The sequence below is a fragment of the Salmo salar genome, chromosome ssa01 (genome assembly GCF_905237065.1).
Source record: "Salmo salar chromosome ssa01, Ssal_v3.1, whole genome shotgun sequence".
NCBI classification, from domain to species: Eukaryota; Metazoa; Chordata; class Actinopteri; order Salmoniformes; family Salmonidae; genus Salmo; species Salmo salar.
In genome coordinates this window covers 167637700-167665367 of record NC_059442.1, presented here as the reverse complement: position 1 = coordinate 167665367, position 27668 = coordinate 167637700, and the positions used below count along the sequence as shown (strand labels likewise).

At 44.6% G+C, this 27668-nt stretch overlaps 1 protein-coding gene across 6 annotated transcripts in view; it reads right to left on the bottom strand.

Annotated features, from left to right (window-relative positions):
* The window catches only part of LOC106572051 (protein Shroom3), a 174888-nt gene that overhangs the window by 42103 nt on the left and 105117 nt on the right, over positions 1 to 27668 (bottom strand). For 5 of the 6 annotated variants that reach the window (XM_045693924.1, XM_014145854.2, XM_045693926.1 and 2 more), the window contains one exon: positions 726 to 857. In XM_045693924.1, the coding sequence (XP_045549880.1) occupies positions 726 to 857 (132 nt within the window). Of the gene's footprint in view, positions 1 to 725; positions 858 to 12710; positions 13135 to 27668 lie in introns of those variants that run through there. The other variant, XM_014145863.2, reaches the window with a different exon arrangement.

Here is a 27668-nt window from a genome sequence, read left to right as displayed (position 1 = left end):
ATACATTAGATGTTTGGTAGTGACATTTCTTAAAAATACATGAAGATTTACCAACTTACTCAAAAATGTTCTACACAATATTTGCAAACAGGCTACTCACCATGTGACCATGATGGAGAAAGATGCTATCCCATCACCTGGTGATATTAGTAGAGGTGTGGCTTAAGGTACATTCTACAGTCTGATCACCTGGTGATATTAGTAGAGGTGTGGCTTAAGGTACATTCTACAGTCTGATCACCTGGTGATATTAGTAGAGGTGTGGCTTAAGGTACATTCTACAGTCTGATCACCTGGTGATATTAGTAGGGGTGTGGCTTAAGGTACATTCTACAGTCTGATCACCTGGTGATATTAGTAGAGGTGTGGCTTAAGGTACATTCTACAGTCTGATCACCTGGTGATATTAGTAGAGGTGTGGCTTAAGGTACATTCTACAGTCTGATCACCTGGTGATATTAGTAGAGGTGTGGCTTAAGGTACATTCTACAGTCTGATCACCTGGTGATATTAGTAGAGGTGTGGCTTAAGGTACATTCTACAGTCTGATCACCTGGTGATATTAGTAGAGGTGTGGCTTAAGGTACATTCTACAGTCTGATCACCTGGTGATATTAGTAGGGGTGTGGCTTATGACAACTGTTAAAAAAATAGCTTTATAAATATATTTGATTTATTGATCACTTAATGGATCGCTTTATTACTTGATTGATTGATTGACTAACCTGGAGTTGTATGTGTGATGCCAGGGAGGGTCTATGGTGCCCTGGGATATCTGCACCATGCTGGGGTCTGGCTGGCCCTCGCCTAGTTTGGTGGAGTGCCACGAGTGAGGTCTGGAGACGGGCTCGCTGCGTCTGTAGAACAGAACAGAAAGTGAGGTGTGGAGACGGGCTCGCTGCGTCTGTAGAATAGAACAGAAAGTGAGGTGTGGAGACGGGCTCGCTGCGTCTGTAGAACAGAACAGAAAGTGAGGTGTGGAGACGGGCTCGCTGCGTCTGTAGAACAGAACAGAAAGTGAGGTGTGGAGACGGGCTCGCTGCGTCTGTAGAACAGAACAGAAAGTGAGGTGTGGAGACGGGCTCGCTGCGTCTGTAGAACAGAACAGAAAGTGAGGTGTGGAGACGGGCTCGCTGCGTCTGTAGAACAGAACAGAAAGTGAGGTGTGGAGACGGGCTCGCTGCGTCTGTAGAACAGAACAGAAAGTGAGGTGTGGAGACGGGCTCGCTGCGTCTGTAGAACAGAACAGAAAGTGAGGTGTGGAGACGGGCTCGCTGCGTCTGTAGAACAGAACAGAAAGTGAGGTGTGGAGACGGGCTCGCTGCGTCTGTAGAACAGAACAGAAAGTGAGGTGTGGAGACGGGCTCGCTGCGTCTGTAGAACAGAACAGAAAGTGAGGTCTGGAGACGGGCTCGCTGCGTCTGTAGAACAGAACAGAAAGTGAGGTCTGGAGACGGGCTCGCTGCGTCTGAGGCGGGAGATAGCTCAGATAGAGGGAGAGGACTATGCATGCTAAGTCACACACATGAACTCAGTCACACACGCGAACACAGGCATGCACAAACACACACATAGCATACCAACAAAAACAGAACAATATGACACACACCAACAATAAGGAAAGCAGTACACACTCTCCTGATTTCCATAACAACAAAGATGTACCAGTAATCATACCAATGTCTTTTAGGCTGCTGTGAGATCCTTGAACTAAACGTTCAAACCCCTAGAAGAAATTAAGAAGAGCGTGGGGCCTAGGATCAAATCTTGGGGTTCTCCCTTGCTGACAGGCAGTGGCTGAGACAGCAGATGTTCTGACTTTATACACTGCACTCTTTGAGAGGGGTAGTTAGCAAACCAGGCCAAAGACCCCTCAGAGACACCAATACTCCTTAGCTGGCCAACAATAATAGAATGGTCAACCGTATCAAAAGCGTTGGCCAAGTCAATAAAAATAGCAGCACAACATTGCTTAGAATCAAGAGTAATGGTGACATAATTTAGGACTTTTAAGGTTGCAGTGACACATCCATAACCTGAGCAGAAACCAGATTACATACCGGAGAGAATACTATAGACATCAAGAAAGCCAGTCAGTTGATTATTGACAAGTTTTTCCAACACTTTTAATAAACAGGGCAAAACAGAAATAACCCTATAACAGTTAGGATCAGCTTGATCTCCCCCTTTAAATAAAGGACGAACCGTGACAGATTAAGGAGAGGAGAGACAGGTTAAAAAGGTCAGAAATAGGCTTGGTGATGACAGGGGCTGCAACCTTAAAGAAGAAAGGGTCTAAACCATCTGACTCAGATGTTTTTTGGGGGGGTCTAGTTTCAGGAGCTCCTTTAGCACCTCGGACTCAGGGACTGCCCGCAGGGAGGACCTTTGTAGTGGATGCAGGGCGAAAAGAGGGAGGAGCGTCGGGGCTAGTCGCATTAGAGGGGGTGGAAGATGAGGAAATGTTGGACGGCCAAGGAGGCGTGACTGAGTCAAATAGGAATCCAAATAGGTTGATTGATGACCGATAATGCAAAGCCTTACCTATGGCTGATAATGTAAAGCATTATTTACGGCTGGAAACGCTAAACCTTATCTATGACTGATAACGCAAAGCCTTATGTATGGCTGATAATGTAAAGCATTATTTATGACTGAAAACGCTAAACCTTATTTATGACTGATAACTCAAAGCCTTATATATGGCTGATAATGTAAAGCATTATTTATGGCTGATAATGTAAAGCATTATTTATGGCTGAAAACGCTAAACCTTATCTATGACTCATAACGCAAAGCCTTATGTATTACTAATAACACAAAGCCTAATGTATGGCTGGTAATGCAAAGCCTTATGTATGGCTGGTAATGCAAAGCCTTATGTATGGCTGGTAATGCAAAGCCTTATGTACGGGCCACAACTAAACAAAGAAAAAGAGGCTGTGTTACATAAAGTCTTTAAATCTAATGATACACATAAAGGTGTACAGCCCAGAGCCCCATATTGTCCTTCCATGCATGGCTCTGCTATAATCTAATCATTGTCAAGGCTTATGTATTGTTATGGAAGCTACAAGCTGGAAGATATTAGCGTTTGGAGGGAAGCACAGAGGGAATCACAGTGTTGAGCGAACCAACATATTAACGTAGTTAGTCATTTCAGATCGCATCGCAACGCCTCAGAGGGTTTATGACAATTTGTTGATGATTCATTACAGCTGTGAACACTGCCTGTAAATCAGACCTGGGTTCAAATATCATTTGAATTCTTTAAAATACTTTAAGCGTTTTTTTTCTACTAGTCTGTCTGGAGTCCCCTGATGGACAGGGGTTACTAGTCTGTCCCCTGATGGACAGGGGTTACTAGTCTGTCCCCTGATGGACAGGGGTTACTAGTCTGTCCCCTGATGGACAGGGGTTACTAGTCTGTCCCCTGATGGACAGGGGTTACTAGTCTGTCCCCTGATGGACAGGGGTTACTAGTCTGTCCCCTGATGGACAGGGGTTACTAGTCTGTCCTCTGATGGACAGGGGTTACTAGTCTGTCCTCTGATGGACAGGGGTTACTAGTCTGTCCCCTGATGGACAGGGGTTACTAGTCTGTCCTCTGATGGACAGGGGTTACTAGTCTGTCCCCTGATGGACAGGGGTTACTAGTCTGTCCCCTGATGGACAGGGGTTACTAGTCTGTCCTCTGATGGACAGGGGTTACTAGTCTGTCCCCTGATGGACAGGGGTTACTAGTCTGTCCTCTGATGGACAGGGGTTACTAGTCTGTCCTCTGATGGACAGGGGTTACTAGTCTGTCCTCTGATGGACAGGGGTTACTAGTCTGTCCCCTGATGGACAGGGGTTACTAGTCTGTCCCCTGATGGACAGGGGTTACTAGTCTGTCCTCTGATGGACAGGGGTTACTAGTCTGTCCCCTGATGGACAGGGGTTACTAGTCTGGAGTCCCCTGATGGACAGGGGTTACTAGTCTGTCCTCTGATGGACAGGGGTTACTAGTCTGTCCTCTGATGGACAGGGGTTACTAGTCTGTCCTCTGATGGACAGGGGTTACTAGTCTGGAGTCCCCTGATGGACAGGGGTTACTAGTCTGTCCCCTGATGGACAGGGGTTACTAGTCTGTCCTCTGATGGACAGGGGTTACTAGTCTGTCCCCTGATGGACAGGGGTTACTAGTCTGTCCTCTGATGGACAGGGGTTACTAGTCTGTCCCCTGATGGACAGGGGTTACTAGTCTGTCCTCTGATGGACAGGGGTTACTAGTCTGTCCTCTGATGGACAGGGGTTACTAGTCTGTCCCCTGATGGACAGGGGTTACTAGTCTGTCCTCTGATGGACAGGGGTTACTAGTCTGTCCCCTGATGGACAGGGGTTACTAGTCTGTCCCCTGATGGACAGGGGTTACTAGTCTGTCCTCTGATGGACAGGGGTTACTAGTCTGTCCTCTGATGGACAGGGGTTACTAGTCTGTCTGGAGTCCCCTGATGGACAGGGGTTACTAGTTTGCACTATTGGGACTATTCTATTGGTTCCATTGCACCAGGCAGGCGTAATCATGCCCAGCCAAGGTATTGGAAATGATTTCAAATAGCATTTGAACCCAGGTCTGTAGTGAATGGTGATGAATGGCCAACTAAACATCAGCCGGTGGGTGGATTTGTTGGTCACTATACAAGGACGCATCATGAAGAAGTAATCGTATTGTTTCCAACCCAATCTGTTATCTTCTTCAACAGAAGCCCTGAGCTGTTGCTGTTTTTATAACCACTTCTCACGCCAGATTACCAGACTGCTACTTTGTGCTACAACACAAACACAATCATTTAACAGCAACCAGGATGCATCAGTGAAACAGTGACTAAGAAATACTCATCTTTGAGAAGTGAATTGTTGCTTGAGATTAACCATGGCAACCAGAAACAGCTCTTGTACGAACCACATTTGACTGGTTCCCAGAAGGCCTTTGCTCCCTTAACAGGGAAATACCCATACACCCTTTATCCAATGAGCTGCCTACAACAATACACCCTTTATCCAATGATCTGCCTACAACAATACACCCTTTATCCAATGAGCTGCCTACAACAATACACCCTTTATCCAATGATCTGCCTACAACAATACACCCTTTATCCAATGAGCTGCCTACAACAATACACCCTTTATCCAATGATCTGCCTACAACAATACACCCTTTATCCAATGAGCTGCCTACACCAATACCCATACACCCTTTATCCAATGAGCTGCCGACACCAATACCCATACACCCTTTATCCAATGATCTGCCTACACCAATACCCATACACCCTTTATCCAATGAGCTGCCTACAACAATACACCCTTTATCCAATGAGCTGCCTACAACAATACACCCTTTATCCAATGAGCTGCCTACAACAATACACCCTTTATCCAATGATCTGCCTACAACAATACACCTTTTATCCAATGAGCTGCCTACACCAATACCCATACACCCTTTATCCAATGATCTGCCTACACCAATACCCATACACCCTTTATCCAATGAGCTGCCTACACCAATACCCATACACCCTTTATCCAATGATCTGCCTACACCACACGCAACTTGCATTGTACATTGTGTCCTACTGCTGGGAGTACGTTTTGTCAAGACATCCGGTTTAAACCCTGATATTGAACACTACTGGATATACAGAACCCTTGTGAGAGGAGGTTGGGATAACAGTAGTGACTCTACTGAAGCTTTATTTCTCCTGTGAGGGGACATCTTGTGTCAAAAAAACATAACAGAGGACTGAGATGGCCCATGCCTCACCCCGTCCAAACAGGCTGGGGCTGGCCCTACTGCAGGCTGGGATGGTAAGGCCTACTGTCAGCTGGGATGGTGAGGCCTACTGTCAGCTGGGATGGTGAGGCCTACTGTCAGCTGGGATGGTGAGGCCTACTGTCAGCTGGGATGGTGAGGCCTACTGTCAGCTGGGATGGTGAGGCCTACTGCAGGCTGGGATGGTGAGGCCTACTGCCAGCTGGGATGGTGAGGCCTACTGCAGGCTGGGGCTGGCCCTACTGAAGGCTGGGATGGTGAGGCCTACTGTCAGCTGTGATGGTGAGGCCTACTGTCAGCTGGGATGGTGAGGCCTACTGTCAGCTGGGATGGTGAGGTCTACTGCAGGTTGGGATGGTGAGACTACTGTCAGCTGGGATGGTGAGGCCTACTGCAGGCTGGGATGGTGAGGCCTACTGCAGGCTGGGATGGTGAGGCCTACTGTCAGCTGGGATGGTGAGGCCTACTGTCAGCTGGGATGGTGAGGCCTACTGTCAGCTGGGATGGTGAGGCCTACTGTCAGCTGGGATGGTGAGGCCTACTGCAGGCTGGGATGCTGAGGCCTACTGTCAGCTGGGATGGGGAGGCCTACTGTCAGCTGGGATGGTGAGGCCTACTGCAGGTTGGGATGGTGAGGCCTACTGCAGGCTGGGATGGTGAGGCCTACTGCAGGCTGGGATGCTGAGGCCTACTGTCAGCTGGGATGGTGAGGCCTACTGCCAGCTGGGATGGTGAGGCCTACTGTCAGCTGGGATGATGAGGTCTACTGCAGGCTGGGATGGTGAGGCCTACTGTCAGCTGGGATGGTGAGGCCTACTGTCAGCTGGGATGGTGAGGCCTACTGCAGGCTGGGATGGTGAGGCCTACTGCCAGTTGGGATGGTGAGGCCTACTGCAGGCTGGGGCTGGCCCTACTGCAGGCTGGGATGGTGAGGCCTACTGTCAGCTGGGATGATGAGGTCTACTGCAGGCTGGGATGGTGAGGCCTACTGTCAGCTGGGATGGTGAGGCCTACTGTCAGCTGGGATGGTGAGGCCTACTGCAGGCTGGGATGGTGAGGCCTACTGCCAGCTGGGATGGTGAGGCCTACTGCAGGCTGGGGCTGGCCCTACTGCAGGCTGGGATGGTGAGGCCTACTGTCAGCTGGGATGGTGAGGCCTACTGTCAGCTGGGATGGTGAGGCCTACTGTCAGCTGGGATGGTGAGGTCTACTGCAGGTTGGGATGGTGAGACCTACTGTCAGCTGGGATGGTGAGGCCTACTGCAGGCTGGGATGGTGAGGCCTACTGCAGGCTGGGATGGTGAGGCCTACTGTCAGCTGGGATGGTGAGGCCTACTGTCAGCTGGGATGGTGAGGCCTACTGTCAGCTGGGATGGTGAGGCCTACTGTCAGCTGGGATGGTGAGGCCTACTGCAGGCTGGGATGCTGAGGCCTACTGTCAGCTGGGATGGGGAGGCCTACTGTCAGCTGGGATGGTGAGGCCTACTGCAGGTTGGGATGGTGAGGCCTACTGCAGGCTGGGATGGTGAGGCCTACTGCAGGCTGGGATGCTGAGGCCTACTGTCAGCTGGGATGGTGAGGCCTACTGCCAGCTGGGATGGTGAGGCCTACTGTCAGCTGGGATGATGAGGTCTACTGCAGGCTGGGATGGTGAGGTCTACTGTCAGCTGGGATGGTGAGGCCCACTGCAGGCTGGGATGGTGAGTTCTACTGCAGGCTGGGATGGCCCTGAGCCACAGGAGAGTCCAGCTGCATGCTATCACTGTGTTGACAGCCAGGACAGCGGTGTGACTCTCCCTCTCTCTGGCTATACCTCCCCCTTGTCCTCCCTTCTCACCAGAAGCACTGGAGGCCAAGCTATGAACACTGCAGCTTGACAACCAAGCTTTCACACTAGTCTGATTTAAGCTTTCACACTAGTCTGATTTAAGCTTTCACACTAGTCTGATTTAAGCTTTCACACTAGTCTGATTTAAGCTTTCACAGTAGTCTGATTTAAGCAGAGTACACACCAGGCGGTCCCTAAATCCCACATCCAGAAAAATCATTCAAGCTCTCCAACCTCTCCTGATTGGAAACAACAGCTCTTCTCAGCTATGCTATTCTTTCTACTAGCTGTCTAACAAACAGCCATCATATTTCAGAAGATCGTCTTGATCCCAAAAACCCACAACACTTAGTGTGGAATACAAACAGGAAACGATGCTATCTTCACCTTCGTCCAGCTAGAGATACATGAAAGTAGCCATTGTTTACACCGCCATAGTGATTCATCACGTAACACATATTTCTACAACATTCCAGCATTTTCTTTTACCATTTATCCAACTTTACTTAACAATAACAAAACGATTTAGGTACATAACAGACACAATGATCAACATTAACAAAAATTCTAAAACTGCAGAAAGTCCCTCTCCACACCACGCCTGAGTATTTAATCCAATCCACAAACTGAAAATACAACACCTTCTATTCTAGTCCTGTGTCCCAATAAACCAGTCTCATTAGAAGACGAGTGTCCCAATAAACCAGTCTCATTAGAAGACGAGTGTCCCAATAAACCAGTCTCATTAGAAGACGAGTGTCCCAATAAACCAGTCTCATTAGAAGACGAGTGTCCCAATAAACCAGTCTCACTAGAAGACGAGTGTCCCAATAAACCAGTCTCATTAGAAGACGAGTGTCCCAATAAACCAGTCTCATTAGAAGACGAGTGTCCCAATAAACCAGTCTCACTAGAAGACGAGTGTCCCAATAAACCAGTCTCATTAGAAGACGAGTGTCCCAATAAACCAGTCTCACTAGAAGACGAGTGTCCCAATAAACCAGTCTCACTAGAAGACAAGTGTCCCAATAAACCAGTCTCATTAGAAGACGAGTGTCCCAATAAACCAGTCCCATTAGAAGACGAGTGTCCCAATAAACCAGTCCCATTAGAAGACGAGTGTCCCAATAAACCATGTTACCCTAGTACTAACCCTACCAGTATGATACCCTAGTACTAACCCTACCAGTATGTTACCTACTAACCCTACCAGTATGTGACCCTACCAGTATGTTACCCTAGTACTAACCCTACCAGTATGATACCCTAGTACTAACCCTACCAGTATGTTACCCTACCAGTATGTTACCCTAGTACTAACACTACCAGTATGTTACCCTAGTACTAACCCTATCAGTATGATACCCTAGTACTAACCCTACCAGTATGTTACCCTAGTACTAACCCTACCAGTATGTTACCCTAGTACTAACCCTACCAGTATGATACCCTGGTACTAACCCTACCAGTATGATACCCTAGTACTAACCCTACCAGTACTAACCCTACCAGTATGATACCCTAGTACTAACCCTACCAGTACTAACCCTACCAGTATGTTACCCTAGTACTAACCCTACCAGTATGTTACCCTAGTACTAACCCTACCAGTATGTTACCCTGCCAGTATGTTACCCTAGTACTAACCCTACCAGTATGTTACCCTACCAGTATATTACCCTAGTACTAACCCTACCAGTATGTTACCCTACCAGTATGATACCCTAGTACTAACCCTACCAGTATGTTACCCTAGTACTAACCCTACCAGTATGTTACCCTAGTACTAACCCTACCAGTATGCTACCCTAGTACTAACCCTACCAGTATGTTACCCTAGTACTAACCCTACCAGTATGTTACCCTAGTACTAACCCTACCAGTATGATACCTACTAACCCTACCAGTATATTACCCTAGTACTAACCCTACCAGTATGCTACCCCAGTACTAACCCTACCAGTATGTTACCCTAGTACTAACCCTACCAGTATGTTACCCTAGTACTAACCCTACCAGTATGTTACCCTAGTACTAACCCTACCAGTATGATGCCCTAGTACTAACCCTACCAGTATGATACCCTAGTACTAACCCTACCAGTACTAACCCTAGTACTAACCCTACCAGTATGATACCCTAGTACTAACCCTACCAGTATGATACCCTAGTACTAACCCTACCAGTATGTTACCCTAGTACTAACCCTACCAGTATGTTACCCTAGTACTAACCCTACCAGTATGTTACCCTAGTACTAACCCTACCAGTATGTTACCCTAGTACTAACCCTACCAGTATGTTACCCTACCAGTATGATACCCTAGTACTAACTCTACCAGTATGATACCCTAGTACTAACCCTACCAGTATATTACCCTAGTACTAACCCTACCAGTATGTTACCCTAGTACTAACCCTACCAGTATGTTACCTACTAACCCTACCAGTATGTTACCCTAGTACTAACCCTACCAGTATGTTACCCTGCCAGTATGTTACCCTAGTACTAACCCTACCAGTATGTTACCCTACCAGTATATTACCCTAGTACTAACCCTACCAGTATGTTACCCTACCAGTATGATACCCTAGTACTAACCCTACCAGTATGTTACCCTAGTACTAACCCTACCAGTATGTTACCCTAGTACTAACCCTACCAGTATGCTACCCTACCAGTATGTTACCCTAGTACTAACCCTACCAGTATGATACCTACTAACCCTACCAGTATATTACCCTAGTACTAACCCTACCAGTATGATACCTACTAACCCTACCAGTATATTACCCTAGTACTAACCCTACCAGTATGTTACCCCAGTACTAACCCTACCCGAATGTTACCCTAGTACTAACCCTACCAGTATGTTACCCTAGTACTAACCCTACCAGTATGTTACCCTAGTACTAACCCTACCAGTATGTTACCCTAGTACTAACCCTACCAGTATGATACCCTAGTACTAACCCTACCAGTATGTTACCCTAGTACTAACCCTACCAGTATGATACCCTAGTACTAACCCTACCAGTATGTTACCCTACCAGTACTAACCCTAGTACTAACCCTACCCGAATGTTACCCCAGTACTAACCCTACCAGTATGTTACCCTAGTACTAACCCTACCAGTATGTTACCCTAGTACTAACCCTACCAGTATGATACCCTAGTACTAACCCTACCAGTATGTTACCCTAGTACTAACCCTACCAGTATGTTACCCTAGTACTAACCCTACCAGTATGTTACCCTAGTACTAACCCTACCAGTATGATACCCTAGTACTAACCCTACCAGTATGTTACCCTAGTACTAACCCTACCAGTATGTTACCTACTAACCCTACCAGTATGTTACCCTAGTACTAACCCTACCAGTATGTTACCCTAGTACTAACCCTACCAGTATGATAACCTAGTACTAACCCTACCAGTATGATACCCTAGTACTAACCCTACCAGTATGTTACCCTACCAGTATGTTACCTACTAACCCTACCAGTATGTTACCCTAGTACTAACCCTACCAGTATGATACCCTAGTCCTAACCCTACCAGTATGTTACCCCAGTACTAACCCTACCAGTATGTTACCCTAGTACTAACCCTACCAGTATGATACCCTAGTACTAACCCTACCAGTATGTTACCCTACCAGTATGTTACCCTAGTACTAACCCTACCAGTATGTTACCCTAGTACTAACCCTACCAGTATGATACCCTAGTACTAACCCTACCAGTATGTTACCCTAGTACTAACCCTACCAGTATGTTACCCTTGTACTAACCCTACCTCCAGGAGTCCCTAAGCGAGATTTGGTTTTGGGGGCTACCCACCTCGCGGCCTAAACATACATTTTAAAGTGAATTTCCTACAATTGTACACATTTTGCCATGCCTTAACGCCATGTTAATGATATCTGAGTGAGAGTGACTAACAAAATCAAAATTGGGGCCCCTGGGAACGTGCCCTGCGTGAACAGTCGGTACTCAATCGTGATCACTACACGTTTAGATAGCTGGCTAGACTCGTTTACCAATCTAAAACACGTTTAGATAGCTGGCTAGACTAGTTTACCAATCTAAAACACGTTTAGATAGCTGGCTAGACTAGTTTACCAATCTAAAACACGTTTAGATAGCTGGCTAGACTAGTTTACCAATCTAAAACACGTTTAGATAGCTGGCTAGACTAGTTTACCAATCTAAAACACGTTTAGATAGCTGGCTAGACTAGTTTACCCATCTAAAACACATTTAGATAGCTGGCTAGACTAGTTTACCAATCTAAAACACGTTAAGCTAGACTAGTTTACCAATCTAAAACACGTTAAGCTAGACTAGTTTACCAATCTAAAACACGTTTAGATAGCTGGCTAGACTAGTTTACCAATCTAAAACACGTTTAGATAGCTGGCTAGACTAGTTTACCAATCTAAAACACGTTAAGCTAGACTAGTTTACCAATCTAAAACACGTTAAGCTAGACTAGTTTACCAATCTAAAACACGTTAAGATAGACTAGTTTACCAATCTAAAACACGTTAAGCTAGACTAGTTTACCCATCTAAAACACGTTAAGATAGACTAGTTTACCAATCTAAAACACGTTAAGATAGACTAGTTTACCAATCTAAAACACGTTAAGCTAGACTAGTTTACCCATCTAAAACACGTTAAGATAGACTAGTTTACCAATCTAAAACACGTTAAGCTAGACTAGTTTACCAATCTAAAACACGTTAAGCTGACGGAGGACTGTCAGCGACTAACATAACAACAAGAGAAAAAAATGAATGATGTACAACTACATTTCGAACTTCCACCTTGTGTCTTCTACTATTCTAAGCGACCGCTTACGTCGCTTATGCCTGGAGTCGGCCCAGCCTACCTCCAGGATGTTACCCTAGGTGGGACCAAGTCACTCTTATTCGCGTCAGAAGGTCCAATTACAACGGGTCAAGACTTATGTCAAGTCCAAGTCGCAAAGTGTGAAGTGGAGTCATGTTTAACTTTAATACTAAGCCCAACCAAACCCCCCGCCCGTGTTACCTGGTGAAGCGTAGAACCTTGGAGATGAGTCCAGTGGCCAGGTGGTTGACACTGGTCTCAGAAGGGGACTTGCACAGCACCCTGTCTGACCGCCCCAGCCCCCTTGTCTCTGTCCCCAGGACTTTCTGTTTCCTCCGGAGCTTCCTCCTGTAAAAGGCCCCAAGCAGCTCCATGGTACAGCCTGATATCCTGCTTCGTCCCCTAACGCTACCGCTTTAATGCCAAACTCCAAAATGGCAGTTGGTGGGCAGAGGCTGGCGTGATAGGCTAGCGAAGGAGGGTTAGCGTCGGAGGTCGTTAAACGAGCACGCAATTAAACGTCATTACCTCGCTAACGTATGATAAAGCATGAAATAAACATCCTGCCCTGCGATGCACAGTACAGGGGCACTGGGAACTAACAGAGAGAGAGAGAGAGAGAGAGAGAGAGAGAGAGAGGGAGATAGAGAGAGAGGGGGGTTGGACAGAGAGAGAGAGGTAGGGAGAGAGAGAGAGAGAGAAGGGGTTGGACAGAGAGAGAGAGAGAGAGGTAGGGAGAGAGAGAGAGAGGGGGTTGGACAGAGAGCGAGAGAGAGATAGAGAGACAGACGGAGTTGGACAGAGAGAGAGAGAGCGAGAGAGAGAGAAAGAGGGAGAGAGAGAGAGAGAGAGGGGGATGGTAAGGAAGAGAGAGAGTAGGTCAGAGGGAGAGAGAGACACAGAGAAACAGAGAGCGATGGAGAGAAAGGGGAAATGGAGAGAGAGAGTCAGACTGAGTCCTTATTGAATGTCCAAGGCCCAGACATGAATTTGAACGCTGGGAGGGGAAACAGAACACATGATAACATGTGGTCACACATTCACAGAGCAGAACAAAGACGCTCTCTATGGCCCCATCTCTCCTCTTCTCTTCTCCAATTCTGCCTGCGTCCAAAATGGCAGCCTATGCCCTATTCCCGCACTACTTTAGACAAGAGCCCTGGATTTGTTTTTATCAAATTGAAGTTAATTTACTGCATTTCTACACAGTTTAAAACTCTAAAAATGCTCTTTGGAGAACAGCAAAAAACAAGCCAAATCGACTCCAGCCCATGATCACCTTGCTGTATCTTCATTCACCTCAGTCAATAGGGGACTGAACATTCTACAAACACGTGTCATACAACAATTAGCTGCTACACACTAGCTCAGCACTGGGATTAAACCTCTAGTCTAGTTTCATGTCAAGTCACACAGCAGTTAAGAAGAAACAGAATAGCATACTCTGAGTTGTCCTTATGTTAGGTCCTGATCTGGTTATGCCATATGGCTGTGGACTACACTAGTTCATTTATCAGGTCCTGATCTGGTTATGCCATTTGGCTGTGGACTACACTAGTTCATTTATCAGGTCCTGATCTGGTTATGTCATATGGCTGTGGACTACACTAGTTCATTAGGCCATATGGCTGTGGACTACACTAGTTCATTAGGCCATATGGCTGTGGACTACACTAGTTCATTAGGCCATATGGCTGTGGACTACAATAGTTCATTTAGCAGGTCCTGATTTGGTTATGCCATATGGCTGTGGACTACACTAGTTCATTAGGCCATATGGCTGTGGACTACACTAGTTCATTAAGCCATATGGCTGTGGACTACACTAGTTCATTAAGCCATATGGCTGTGGACTACACTAGTTCATTAGGCCATATGGCTGTGGGGCTACACTAGTTCATTTATCAGGTCCTGATCTGGTTATGCCATATGTCTGTGGACTACACTAGTTCATTAGGCCATATGGCTGTGGGGCTACACTAGTTCATTTATCAGGTCCTGATCTGGTTATGCCATATGTCTGTGGACTACACTTGTTCATTAGGCCATATGGCTGTGGGCTACACTAGTTCATTTAGCAGGTCCTGATCTGGTTATGTCATATGGCTGTGGACTACACTAGTTCATTTAACAGGTCCTGATCTGACTAGGCCATATGTCTGTGGACTACACTAGTTCATTAGGCCATATGTCTGTGGACTACACTAGTTCATTAGGCCCTATGGCTGTGGACTACACTAGTTCATTAGGCCATATGGCTGTGGACTACACTAGTTCATTAGGCCATATGTCTGTGGACTACACTAGTTCATTTATCAGGTCCTGATCTGGTTATGCCATATGGCTGTGGACTACAGTAGTTCATTAGGCCATATGGCTGTGGACTACAGTAGTTCATTAGGCCATATGGCTGTGGACTACACTAGTTCACTAGGCCATATGGCTGTGGACTACACTAGTTCATTAGGCCATATGGCTGTGGGGCTACACTAGTTCATTAGGCCATATGGCTGTGGACTACACTAGTTCATTAGGCCATATGGCTGTGGACTACACTAGTTCATTAGGCCATATGGCTGTGGACTACACTAGTTCATTAGGCCATATGGCTGTGGGCTACACTAGTTCATTAGGCCATATGGCTGTGGACTACACTAGTTCATTAGGCCATATGGCTGTGGACTACACTAGTTCACTAGGCCATATGGCTGTGGACTACACTAGTTCATTTAACAGGTCCTGATCTGGTTATGCCATATGGCTGTGGACTACACTAGTTCATTAGGCCATATGTCTGTGGACTACACTAGTTCATTAGGCCATATGTCTGTGGACTACACTAGTTCATTAGGCCATATATCTGTGGACTACACTAGTTCATTAGGCCATATGGCTGTGGACTACACTAGTTCATTAGGCCATATGTCTGTGGACTACACTAGTTCATTTATCAGGTCCTGATCTGGTTATGCCATATGGCTGTGGACTACACTAGTTCATTAGGCCATATGTCTGTGGGCTACACTAGTTCATTAGGCCATATGGCTGTGGACTACACTAGTTCACTAGGCCATATGGCTGTGGACTACACTAGTTCATTTAACAGGTCCTGATCTGGTTATGCCATATGGCTGTGGACTACACTAGTTCATTAGGCCATATGTCTGTGGACTACACTAGTTCATTAGGCCATATGTCTGTGGACTACACTAGTTCATTAGGCCATATGTCTGTGGACTACACTAGTTCATTAGGCCATATGGCTGTGGACTACACTAGTTCATTAGGCCATATGTCTGTGGACTACACTAGTTCATTTATCAGGTCCTGATCTGGTTATGCCATATGGCTGTGGACTACACTAGTTCATTAGGCCATATGTCTGTGGGCTACACTAGTTCATTAAGCCATATGGCTGTGGACTACACTAGTTCACTAGGCCATATGGCTGTGGACTACACTAGTTCATTAGGCCATATGGCTGTGGACTACACTAGTTCATTTAGCAGGTCCTGATTTGGTTATGCCATATGGCTGTGGACTACACTAGTTCATTAGGCCATATGGCTGTGGACTACACTAGTTCATTAAGCCATATGGCTGTGGACTACACTAGTTCATTAAGCCATATGGCTGTGGACTACACTAGTTCATTAGGCCATATGGCTGTGGGGCTACACTAGTTCATTTATCAGGTCCTGATCTGGTTATGCCATATGTCTGTGGACTACACTAGTTCATTAGGCCATATGGCTGTGGGGCTACACTAGTTCATTTATCAGGTCCTGATCTGGTTATGCCATATGTCTGTGGACTACACTTGTTCATTAGGCCATATGGCTGTGGACTACACTAGTTCATTTAACAGGTCCTGATCTGACTAGGCAATATGTCTGTGGACTACACTAGTTCATTAGGCCATATGTCTGTGGACTACACTAGTTCATTAGGCCATATGGCTGTGGACTACACTAGTTCATTAGGCCATATGGCTGTGGACTACACTAGTTCATTAGGCCATATGTCTGTGGACTACACTAGTTCATTTATCAGGTCCTGATCTGGTTATGCCATATGGCTGTGGACTACAGTAGTTCATTAGGCCATATGGCTGTGGACTACAGTAGTTCATTAGGCCATATGGCTGTGGACTACACTAGTTCACTAGGCCATATGGCTGTGGACTACACTAGTTCATTAGGCCATATGGCTGTGGGGCTACACTAGTTCATTAGGCCATATGGCTGTGGACTACACTAGTTCATTAGGCCATATGGCTGTGGACTACACTAGTTCATTAGGCCATATGGCTGTGGACTACACTAGTTCATTAGGCCATATGGCTGTGGGCTACACTAGTTCATTAGGCCATACGGCTGTGGACTACACTAGTTCATTAGGCCATATGGCTGTGGACTACACTAGTTCACTAGGCCATATGGCTGTGGACTACACTAGTTCATTTAACAGGTCCTGATCTGGTTATGCCATATGGCTGTGGACTACACTAGTTCATTAGGCCATATGTCTGTGGACTACACTAGTTCATTAGGCCATATGTCTGTGGACTACACTAGTTCATTAGGCCATATGTCTGTGGACTACACTAGTTCATTAGGCCATATGGCTGTGGACTACACTAGTTCATTAGGCCATATGTCTGTGGACTACACTAGTTCATTTATCAGGTCCTGATCTGGTTATGCCATATGGCTGTGGACTACACTAGTTCATTAGGCCATATGTCTGTGGGCTACACTAGTTCATTAGGCCATATGGCTGTGGACTACACTAGTTCACTAGGCCATATGGCTGTGGACTACACTAGTTCATTTAACAGGTCCTGATCTGGTTATGCCATATGGCTGTGGACTACACTAGTTCATTAGGCCATATGTCTGTGGACTACACTAGTTCATTAGGCCATATGTCTGTGGACTACACTAGTTCATTAGGCCATATGTCTGTGGACTACACTAGTCCATTAGGCCATATGTCTGTGGACTACACTAGTTCATTAGGCCATATGTCTGTGGACTACACTAGTTCATTAGGCCATATGGCTGTGGACTACACTAGTTCATTAGACCATATGGCTGTGGACTACACTAGTTCACTAGGCCATATGTCTGTGGACTACACTAGTTCATTAGGCCATATGGCTGTGGACTACACTAGTTCATTAGGCCATATGTCTGTGGACTACACTAGTTCATTTATCAGGTCCTGATCTGGTTATGCCATATGGCTGTGGACTACACTAGTTCATTAGGCCATATGTCTGTGGACTACACTAGTTCATTAGGCCATATGTCTGTGGACTACACTAGTTCATTAGGCCATATGGCTGTGGACTACACTAGTTCATTAGGCCATATGTCTGTGGACTACACTAGTTCATTTATCAGGTCCTGATCTGGTTATGCCATATGTCTGTGGACTACACTAGTTCATTAGGCCATATGTCTGTGGACTACACTAGTTCATTAGGCCATATGGCTGTGGACTACACTAGTTCATTAGGCCATATGTCTGTGGACTACACTAGTTCATTTATCAGGTCCTGATCTGGTTATGCCATATGGCTGTGGACTACACTAGTTCATTAGGCCATATGTCTGTGGGCTACACTAGTTCATTAGGCCATATGGCTGTGGACTACACTAGTTCATTAGGCCATATGGCTGTGGACTACACTAGTTCACTAGGCCATATGTCTGTGGACTACACTAGTTCATTAGGCCATATGTCTGTGGACTACACTAGTTCATTAGGCCATATGGCTGTGGTGTGACACTAGTTCATTTAACAGACAAGATTTGCTTAGAATTCCGTGGCGTTATTTTATATTTTACTTTATAGTACGAAGAATAAAATTGAACATAGCTGATTAAAATAGAAAGGATATTTTTTCCTCCAAACGATTTGAGGGAGTGGGCACATGCAGCTATTCTGTGTTGTTGAGCTGTTAACAAAGAAAACTTAATTTACAGTTATTTATGTAACTTTAGTTGTGATGCAAATGTTGAGCTGTATGTTTTCATTTAGGCTGCATGATGCATGAGGCACATATTGAAAGAAATGTCCACATTTACTTTTCGTCAGCCAACAAGATCCGCAGGCCTAACGAACAGCAAAAGCACTAGCCTATGTCAATCTACTATCCGCTGTAGTACAACAGCAGACCTATTATATTCTGTGTGAGAAATAAATATTCAAACATAGTCGGGGAAGTGGCATGCGATACATCCCAAATGAATACAACCACTAGCCTAAAAAAAAAAAACTGTTTTAAGCAATGAGCCTGACGCAACTAGACGAGAGCATTTAGCTTAAAATCAACTATTAGGCTATTTCTTCACATTATAAACGCAGCAATGCGCACCTGGCAGTAGGCTATAAGCATAAATGTTCCACTTATGTATGGCAGTTAGGCTCTAAACCCCGTTGTAAAGCAGATTAATGTGCTTCATTTTAAGAATTTATATAGGACTATGGGCTAGGCTACATGAGGTGTGATACTAACCTTATTAAAACATATAGGCCTATGGGCTACTAACCTTATTAAAACATATAGGACTATGGGCTAGGCTACATGAGGTGTGATACTAACCTTATTAAAACATATAGGACTATGGGATACTAACCTTATTAAAACATATAGGACTATGGGCTACTAACCTTATTAAAACATATAGGACTATGGGCTAGGATACATGAGGGGTGATACTAACCTTATTAAAACATATAGGACTATGGGCTACTAACCTTATTAAAACATATAGGACTATGGGCTAGGCTACATGAGGGGTGATACTAACCTTATTAAAACATATAGGACTATGGGCTACTAACCTTATTAAAACATATAGGACTATGGGCTACTAACCTTATTAAAACATATAGGACTATGGGCTACTAACCTTATTAAAACATATAGGACTATGGGATACTAACCTTATTAAAACATATAGGACTATGGGCTAGGATACATGAGGTGTGATACTAACCTTATTAAAACATATAGGACTATGGGCTGGGCTACATGAGGGGTGATACTAACCTTATTAAAACATATAGGACTATGGGCTACTAACCTTATTAAAACATATAGGACTATGGGCTAGGCTACATGAGGTGTGTGCGATTTCTTGCCTTACTGCACACAAGCTGGGCATCATTCACAATTGATAATGTATCATTCACAAGGGATAGACTAATATTGTCACCAATCAGACTATTCTTGATTTAATCTTGTCTTTACATATACTAAATAATATATGTGTGAAATTTGTTTTGATTTAGAATGAACCATTATCATGCACCTGTTTCAAATTGTTTTATAAAATACATGTCATCTATGCACTTAAATAGCGAACGGAGGACACTTTTCCTGTGGTTCATTTTCACGCCAGCCAGCTAGGCTTTACTCAAATCAAATCAAAGTTTATTTGTCACGTGCGCCGAATACAACAGGTGAGGACCTTACAGGCTCTAACCAATAGTGCAAAAAATGTATTAGGTGAACAATAGGTAAATAAAGAAATAAAAACAACAGTAAAAAGACAGGCTATATACAGTAGAGAGGCTATATACAGTAGAGAGGCTATATACAGTAGAGAGGCTATATACAGTAGAGAGGCTATATACAGTAGAGAGGTTATATACAGTAGAGAGGCTATATACAGTAGAGAGGCTATATACAGTAGAGAGGCTATATACAGTAGAGAGTCTATATACATAGGGAGAGGCTATATACAGTAGAGAGGCTATATACAGTAGAGAGGCTATATACAGTAGAGAGGCTATATACAGTAGAGAGGCTATATACAGTAGAGAGGCTATATACAGTAGAGAGGCTATATACAGTAGAGAGGCTATATACAGTAGAGAGGCTATATACAGTAGAGAGGCTATATACAGTAGAGAGGCTATATACAGTAGAGAGGCTATATACAGTAGAGAGGCTATATACAGTAGAGGCTATATACAGTAGAGAGGCTATATACAGTAGAGAGGCTATATACAGTAGAGAGGCTATATACAGTAGAGAGGCTATATACATAGGGAGAGGCTACATACAGTAGAGAGGCTATATACAGTAGAGAGGCTATATACAGTAGAGAGGCTATATACAGTAGAGAGGCTATATACAGTAGAGAGGTTATATACAGTAGAGAGGCTATATACAGTAGAGAGGCTATATACAGTAGAGAGGCTATATACAGTAGAGAGGCTATATACATAGGGAGAGGCTATATACAGTAGAGAGGCTATTTACAGTAGAGAGGCTATATACAGTAGAGAGGCTATATACAGTAGAGAGGCTATATACAGTAGCGAGGCTATATACAGTAGAGAGGCTATATACATAGGGAGAGGCTATATACAGTAGAGAGGCTATATACAATAGAGAGGCTATATACAGTAGAGAGGCTATATACAGTAGAGAGGCTATATACATAGGGAGAGGCTATATACAGTAGAGAGCCTATATACAGTAGAGAGGCTATATACAGTAGAGAGGCTATATACAGTAGAGAGGCTATAAACAGTAGAGAGGCTATATACAGTAGAGAGGCTATATACAGTAGAGAGGCTATATACAGTAGCGAGGCTATATACAGTAGAGAGGCTATATACATAGGGAGAGGCTATATACAGTAGAGAGGCTATATACAGTAGAGAGGCTATATACAGTAGAGAGGCTATATACAGTAGCGAGGCTATATACAGTAGAGAGGCTACATACAGACACCGGTTAGTCAGGCTGATTGAGGTAGTATGTACATGTAGATATGGTTAAAGTGACTATGCATATATGATGAACAGAGAGTAGCAGTAGCATAAAATAGGGGTTGGCGGGTGGTGGGTGGCGGGACACAATGCAGATAGCCCGGTTAGACAATGTTTGGGAGGACTGGTTGGTCGGGCCAATTGAGGTAGTATGTACATGAATGTATAGTCAAAGTCCTGTTGAAAAGACAAGCAATGTGTTTAATATTAGAAAAGTTGAGAAATAAATATAGTAGGCCTAGCTGATGGGATACTCCACTTTTTAATAGAGGCCATCAAACCTGTTTTCTCTCGCAATTGCATAGCCTATAGAAATGTTGCACAACATGAGTTCATGAAGTGTTTGATTAGATTTTCATTACATTTTCATTGATGTCAGAGTGATTAGAGGGACAATAGCGTGCTGAGTACCAGGCAGTTAACAAGTTTGGTAGGTTACTAATGACCATCAGCAGCATCAGAGCTTGGAGAACAATAATTACCGTGACTAAACGGTCACATGGAATTTGACTGCCTTCATGACTTGTGACCACCGGTGTGGCGGTAATACGGTCAGGTCACGAACACACACACACACACACACACACACACACACACACACACACACACACACACACACACACACACACACACACACACGAACACACACACACACACACACACACACACACACACACACACACACACACACACACACACACACACACACACACACACACACACACACACACACACACACACACACACACACACACACACACACACACACACACACACACACACACACACACACACACACACCTCTAGTAGCCACAGGGCCTGGTCTGAGAATAGGAACTGAAGTGTGTAACAAAGCTACTGAACAGCCATGTCACCCAATTCAACCTTCTACAAAGGGACGGATGTCCATGGTGTCCCATAATCCCTCAGATTCTCCTGCCGACACTCCCATGAAACCCAACCTTTGGGCATTTCACGTCCGGAGTGTGGAGAAAAAAGAGAGAGAAGAGGGGCTGTCAGAGAGGCACAGGACAGACAAGAGGCCCAAATCGAACCCTATTACCTATATAGTCCACTACCTTTGACCTGGGCTCAGAGGGCTCTGGTAGTAGTTCACTACTATATAGGTCATAGAATACCATTTGAGACACACATTCAGAGAAACAGAAACATCTTAGGGCTGGTTTCTTTCTCAACATCATCATCCCCCCCATTGAAAGGCTGTTCTCTGGAATCTGTGGGCAGGCCATGGAGAGTCACAGAGAGACAGACACACAGGGTGTGTCTCGGAACAGAAACCTTATCTGCTCTGTGGGAACGAACAGGCTTCCTGGTTGATCTTTTGATCTGAGAGGAAACTGAAATTGGAGAGGGATTAGATGGATGGTGGAGGAGAGGATGGAGGAGAGGATTGAGGAGGAAAGAGAGGACAGGTCAGAGGAAGAGTAGCATCTCAACACTGTACCTAACCAGGAGGAGAGGAGGAGCAGGTCAACACAGTACCAGACCAGGAGGAGGAGGAGAGGAGGAGAGGAGGAGCAGGTCAACACTGTACTGTCTGACCAGTCACCTCACCTTCTGGGTCTGCTGCTAGGTCCATCATCATCTGGGTTTTAGAGTGAGGAGTCCAGGGGAACTGAGGGATACTAGGTCCTAGCACTTGTTTTTCATCAAAATAACATAGCAAGGAAGAAACGAGAGAGAGAGAGAGACAAGATGGAGGAAATGGGAAGTGTGGGAGGCAAGAGGAGGCGATAGAAAGAGAGAGAGAAAGAGAGAAAGAACGAGAGAGAGTTAACGGAACTCTGTGTGCCCATGTCTCAGAGAGAGAACAGACAGCAAAGAAGGGAGGGACATCAGGGAGAGACGAAGGACGTGTGTATATTTGTCCCCTGAGGGCCCAATGGCCCACTTCCTGCCTAAGCCTCTGTTCCTTCCCCCTGCCCAACCGCCATTCTGGTCCCTCTAAACCCCTGGCCCAGGCTGTACAGCTCCATCTCTGGCCCCCCTTGCCCCGTTTCAGCCCCCCCCCTCCCCCGTCTCTATCAGAGCATGGCCCTCTGCTTAGAACTATCTGATAACAGGCTGGCACAAAGGGGCTGATGGGATACCAAACTAACGTCGTGACCATGAGATGAGCTTCACTGGCCCTACAGGGAGGCAGCAGCAACATCATGGGACCAGAATGCACCAACTGTCTGTCTAGCACTCTTTACAACGCTTGGTTGGAATTCAAAATAACCTTCTAATATCCTGACTAACTACAATAAACACCCTGAAGACAACTTTGAGTCTCAGACAAAGTAAAAAAAAGGCAAAGTGCTCCCACAAGATAACACCACTCCGCCGACTAACCCATCTCCCTGTCCGTCCCACTACACAACATAGCTATACTGACAATCTTGTTTCGGGGCTTGGTTGTCTTCACTCTTCAGGCACAGATGTAGGCCTACACATTACATCCAGGCTTGGTTGAGGAGTGGTCAAATCACATCATCCTGTATTGTGTTACTGTTTCTGCCTCTAACAATGAGCTGGGAAACCGTCCAACCAGGAACAGCTATGCTGATCCGTGGTGTTTATCTAACAATGAAAGGCTCTGTGAAGAGAGGTGAGGCATTCGACTGTGTACTGTAAACCTTTAAACAGAGCACGATCTAGGCCTAACCATAGAGATATACCATACACAGTGCATTTGGAAAGTATTCAGCCCCCATAACCTTTTTTGTTGTTGTTACGTTACAGTCTTATTCTATTCAATTTTGTCCTCATCGATCTACACACAATATCCCATAATGACAAAGCAAAAACAGGTTTTTAGAATTTTTTAGCAAAACATAAAAGAAAATATCACATTTACATAAGTATTCAGGCCCTTTACTCAGTACTTTGTTGAAGGACCAAGAGTGTTCAAAGCTGTCATCAAGGCAAAGGGTGGCTATTTGAAGAATCTAAAATATATTTTGATTTGTTTAACACTTTTTTGGTTACTACATGATTCCATATGTGTTATATCATAGTTTTGATGTCTTCACTCTTATGGCCTAGTGGTTAGAGCGTTGGGCCAGTAACCACCGTGCAGGACGAATTTGTCAAACGTCCTGCACGGTGTTGGGCTGTAAGCACAACCCCCACCTGTGGACGTCGGGCCCTCATACCACCCTCATGGAGTCTGTTTCTGACCGTTTGAGCAGACACATGCACATTTCTGGCCTGCTGGAGGTCATTTTGCAGTGCTCTGGCAGTGCTCCTCCTTGCACAAAGGTGGAGGTAGCGGTCCTGCTGCTGGGTTGTTGCCCTCCTACGGCCTCCTCCACGTCTCCTGATGTACTGGCCTGTCTCCTGGTAGCGCCTCCATGCTCTGGACACTACGCTGACAGACACAGCAAACCTTCTTGCCACAGCTCGCATTGATGTGCCATCCTGGATGAGCTGCACTACCTGAGCCACTTGTGTGGGTTGTAGACTCCGTCTCATGCTACCACTAGAGTGAAAGCACCGCCAGCATTCAAAAGTGACCAAAACATCAGCCAGGAAGCATAGGAACTGAGAAGTGGTCTGTGGTCACCACCTGCAGAACCACTCCTTTATTGGGGGTGTCTTGCTAATTGCCTATAATTTCCACCTGTTGTCTATTCCATTTGCACAACAGCATGTGAAATTTATTGTCAATCAGTGTTGCTTCCTAAGTGGACAGTTTGATTTCACAGAAGTGTGATTGACTTGGAGTTACATTGTGTTGTTTAAGTGTTCCCTTTATTTTTTTGAGCAGTGTATATAGTTCTATAACCATAGAGATATACCATATATATTGTTCTATATCTATAACCATAGAGATATACCATATATAGTTCTACAACCATAGAGATATACCATATATATAGTTCTATATCTATAACCATAGAGATATACCATATATATAGTTATATATCTATAACATAGAGATATACCATATATATAGTTATATATCTATAACATAGAGATATACCATATATATAGTTCTATAACCATAGAGATATACCATATATATAGTTCTATATCTATAACATAGAGATATACCATATATATAGTTCTATATCTATAACATAGAGATATACCATATATATAGTTATATATCTATAACATAGAGATATACCATATATATAGTTATATATCTATGGGCCTAACCTCAGACTGATCACAAGGGATAAATATACTATATTATCTGATAGATCCGTTGGATAAATACAACTTAATCACATTATACACTGAGTGGACATAACATTAGGAACATCTTTCTATGACCGACTGACCAGGTGAAAACGATGACCCCTTACTGATGTCACCTGTTAAATCCACTTCAATCAGTGTAGATGAATGGGAGAAGACAGTTTAAAGAAGGATTATTAAGCCTTGAGACATGGATTGTGTATGTGTGCCATTCAGAGGGTGAATGGACAAGACAAAAGATGTAAGTGCCTTTAAACCGGTTATGGTAGTAGGTGCCAGGCGCACCGGTTTGTGTCAAGAACTGCAACACTGCAGGGTTTTTCACGCTCAACAGTTTCCCCTGTGTATCAAGAATGGTCCACCACCCAAAGGACATCCAGTCAACTTGACACAACCTTGTTGAAAGCGTTCTAGTCCAGCATTGTAGTCCAATGCCCCAATGAATTGAGGATGTTCTGAGGCCAAAAGGGGGTGCAACTCAATATTAGGAAGGTGTTCCTAATGTTTTGTACATTCAGTGTAACGCTTGTCTGCATTCAATATTTCATTAAAGACTTACGATTCTAGAACTGTTTACATTCTGAGAGAGAATCTTCAGTAAACTCTAGAATATCCAATTTAAGATAACAAAGGTCACCCATAGCAACTCGGTTCTAAGTTCAAACTGCCATCTCACATACAGTAGATTGAGAAACTAAGGTCCAACCAGTCTGCTCTGCTCCCACAGTTAAGGGCCAGTTTACACAGAAGCCAAAGCTTCTAAATTCTTAGTAAGTCCTTTTTTCACTCTACGTACAGTGCACTGCAGAGCCGTAACACAGCGAGGCCCTAGCCTAGGTATACACAGAGAGATCTGGGTGGTAGTGTTGTGTACACAGTGAAACTACGGTGCCATGGTATTACAGGCTGTCGCCATGGCAATGCCTCCACAAGTCCTCCAATAACATCCATCTATTTATCAGTGTCTGTATCCCCAATGGCATCCTGTTTCCTTTAAAGTGCACCATTTTTGACCAGGACCCATAGGGCTCTGGTCCAAAATAGTGCACTACATAGGGAACAGAGTGCCATTTTGGACACACAGAGAGACAACAGAAAAGATACAGAACGTCTAGAACATTGTTGAATTATTCCGTTCACTTTGAACATTCCACTGAAACGGAACCAACTGAAACGGCCGGCGCTCCAATCCACTACGTCACGTGAAATCAACTTAAACGGGACAGCCATATTTGGATGAAAATCAACGACTGATCTGTTTCTGAGGTCGTATTTATAGACTTTCTGCCTGTTTGCACAGAGCTCTGCTTTTATTTATGCACATAAGAACTCTTAAAACTGTTCTGTTGTGATGAGGATGGAGGAGAATAGAAACTGTTCTGTTGTGATGAGGATGGAGGAGATTAGAAACTGTTCTGTTGTGATGAGGATGGAGGAGAATAGAAACTGTTCTGTTGTGATGAGGATGGAGGAGAATAGAAACTGTTCTGTTGTGATGAGGATGGAGGAGAATAGAAACTGTTCTGTTGTGATGAGGATGGAGGAGAATAGAAACTGTTCTGTTGTGATGAGGATGGAGGAGAATAGAAACTGTTCTGTTGTGATGAGGATAGAGGAGATTAGAAACTGTTCTGTTGTGATGAGGATGGAGGAGAATAGAAACTGTTCTGTTGTGATGAGGATGGAGGAGAATAGAAACTGTTCTGTTGTGATGAGGATAGAGGAGATTAGAAACTGTTCTGTTGTGATGAGGATAGAGGAGATTAGAAACTGTTCTGTTGTGATGAGGATGGAGGAGAATAGAAACTGTTCTGTTGTGATGAGGATGGAGGAGAATAGAAACTGTTCTGTTGTGATGAGGATAGAGGAGATTAGAAACTGTTCTGTTGTGATGAGGATGGAGGAGAATAGAAACTGTTCTGTTGTGATGAGGATGGAGGAGAATAGAAACTGTTCTGTTGTGATGAGGATAGAGGAGAATAGAAACTGTTCTGTTGTGATGAGGAGAATGGAAACTGTTCTGTTGTGATGAGGATAGAGGAGAATAGAAACTGTTCTGTTGTGATGAGGATAGAGGAGATTAGAAACTGTTCTGTTGTGATGAGGATGGAGGAGAATTGAAACTGTTCTGTTGTGATGAGGATCGAGGAGAAT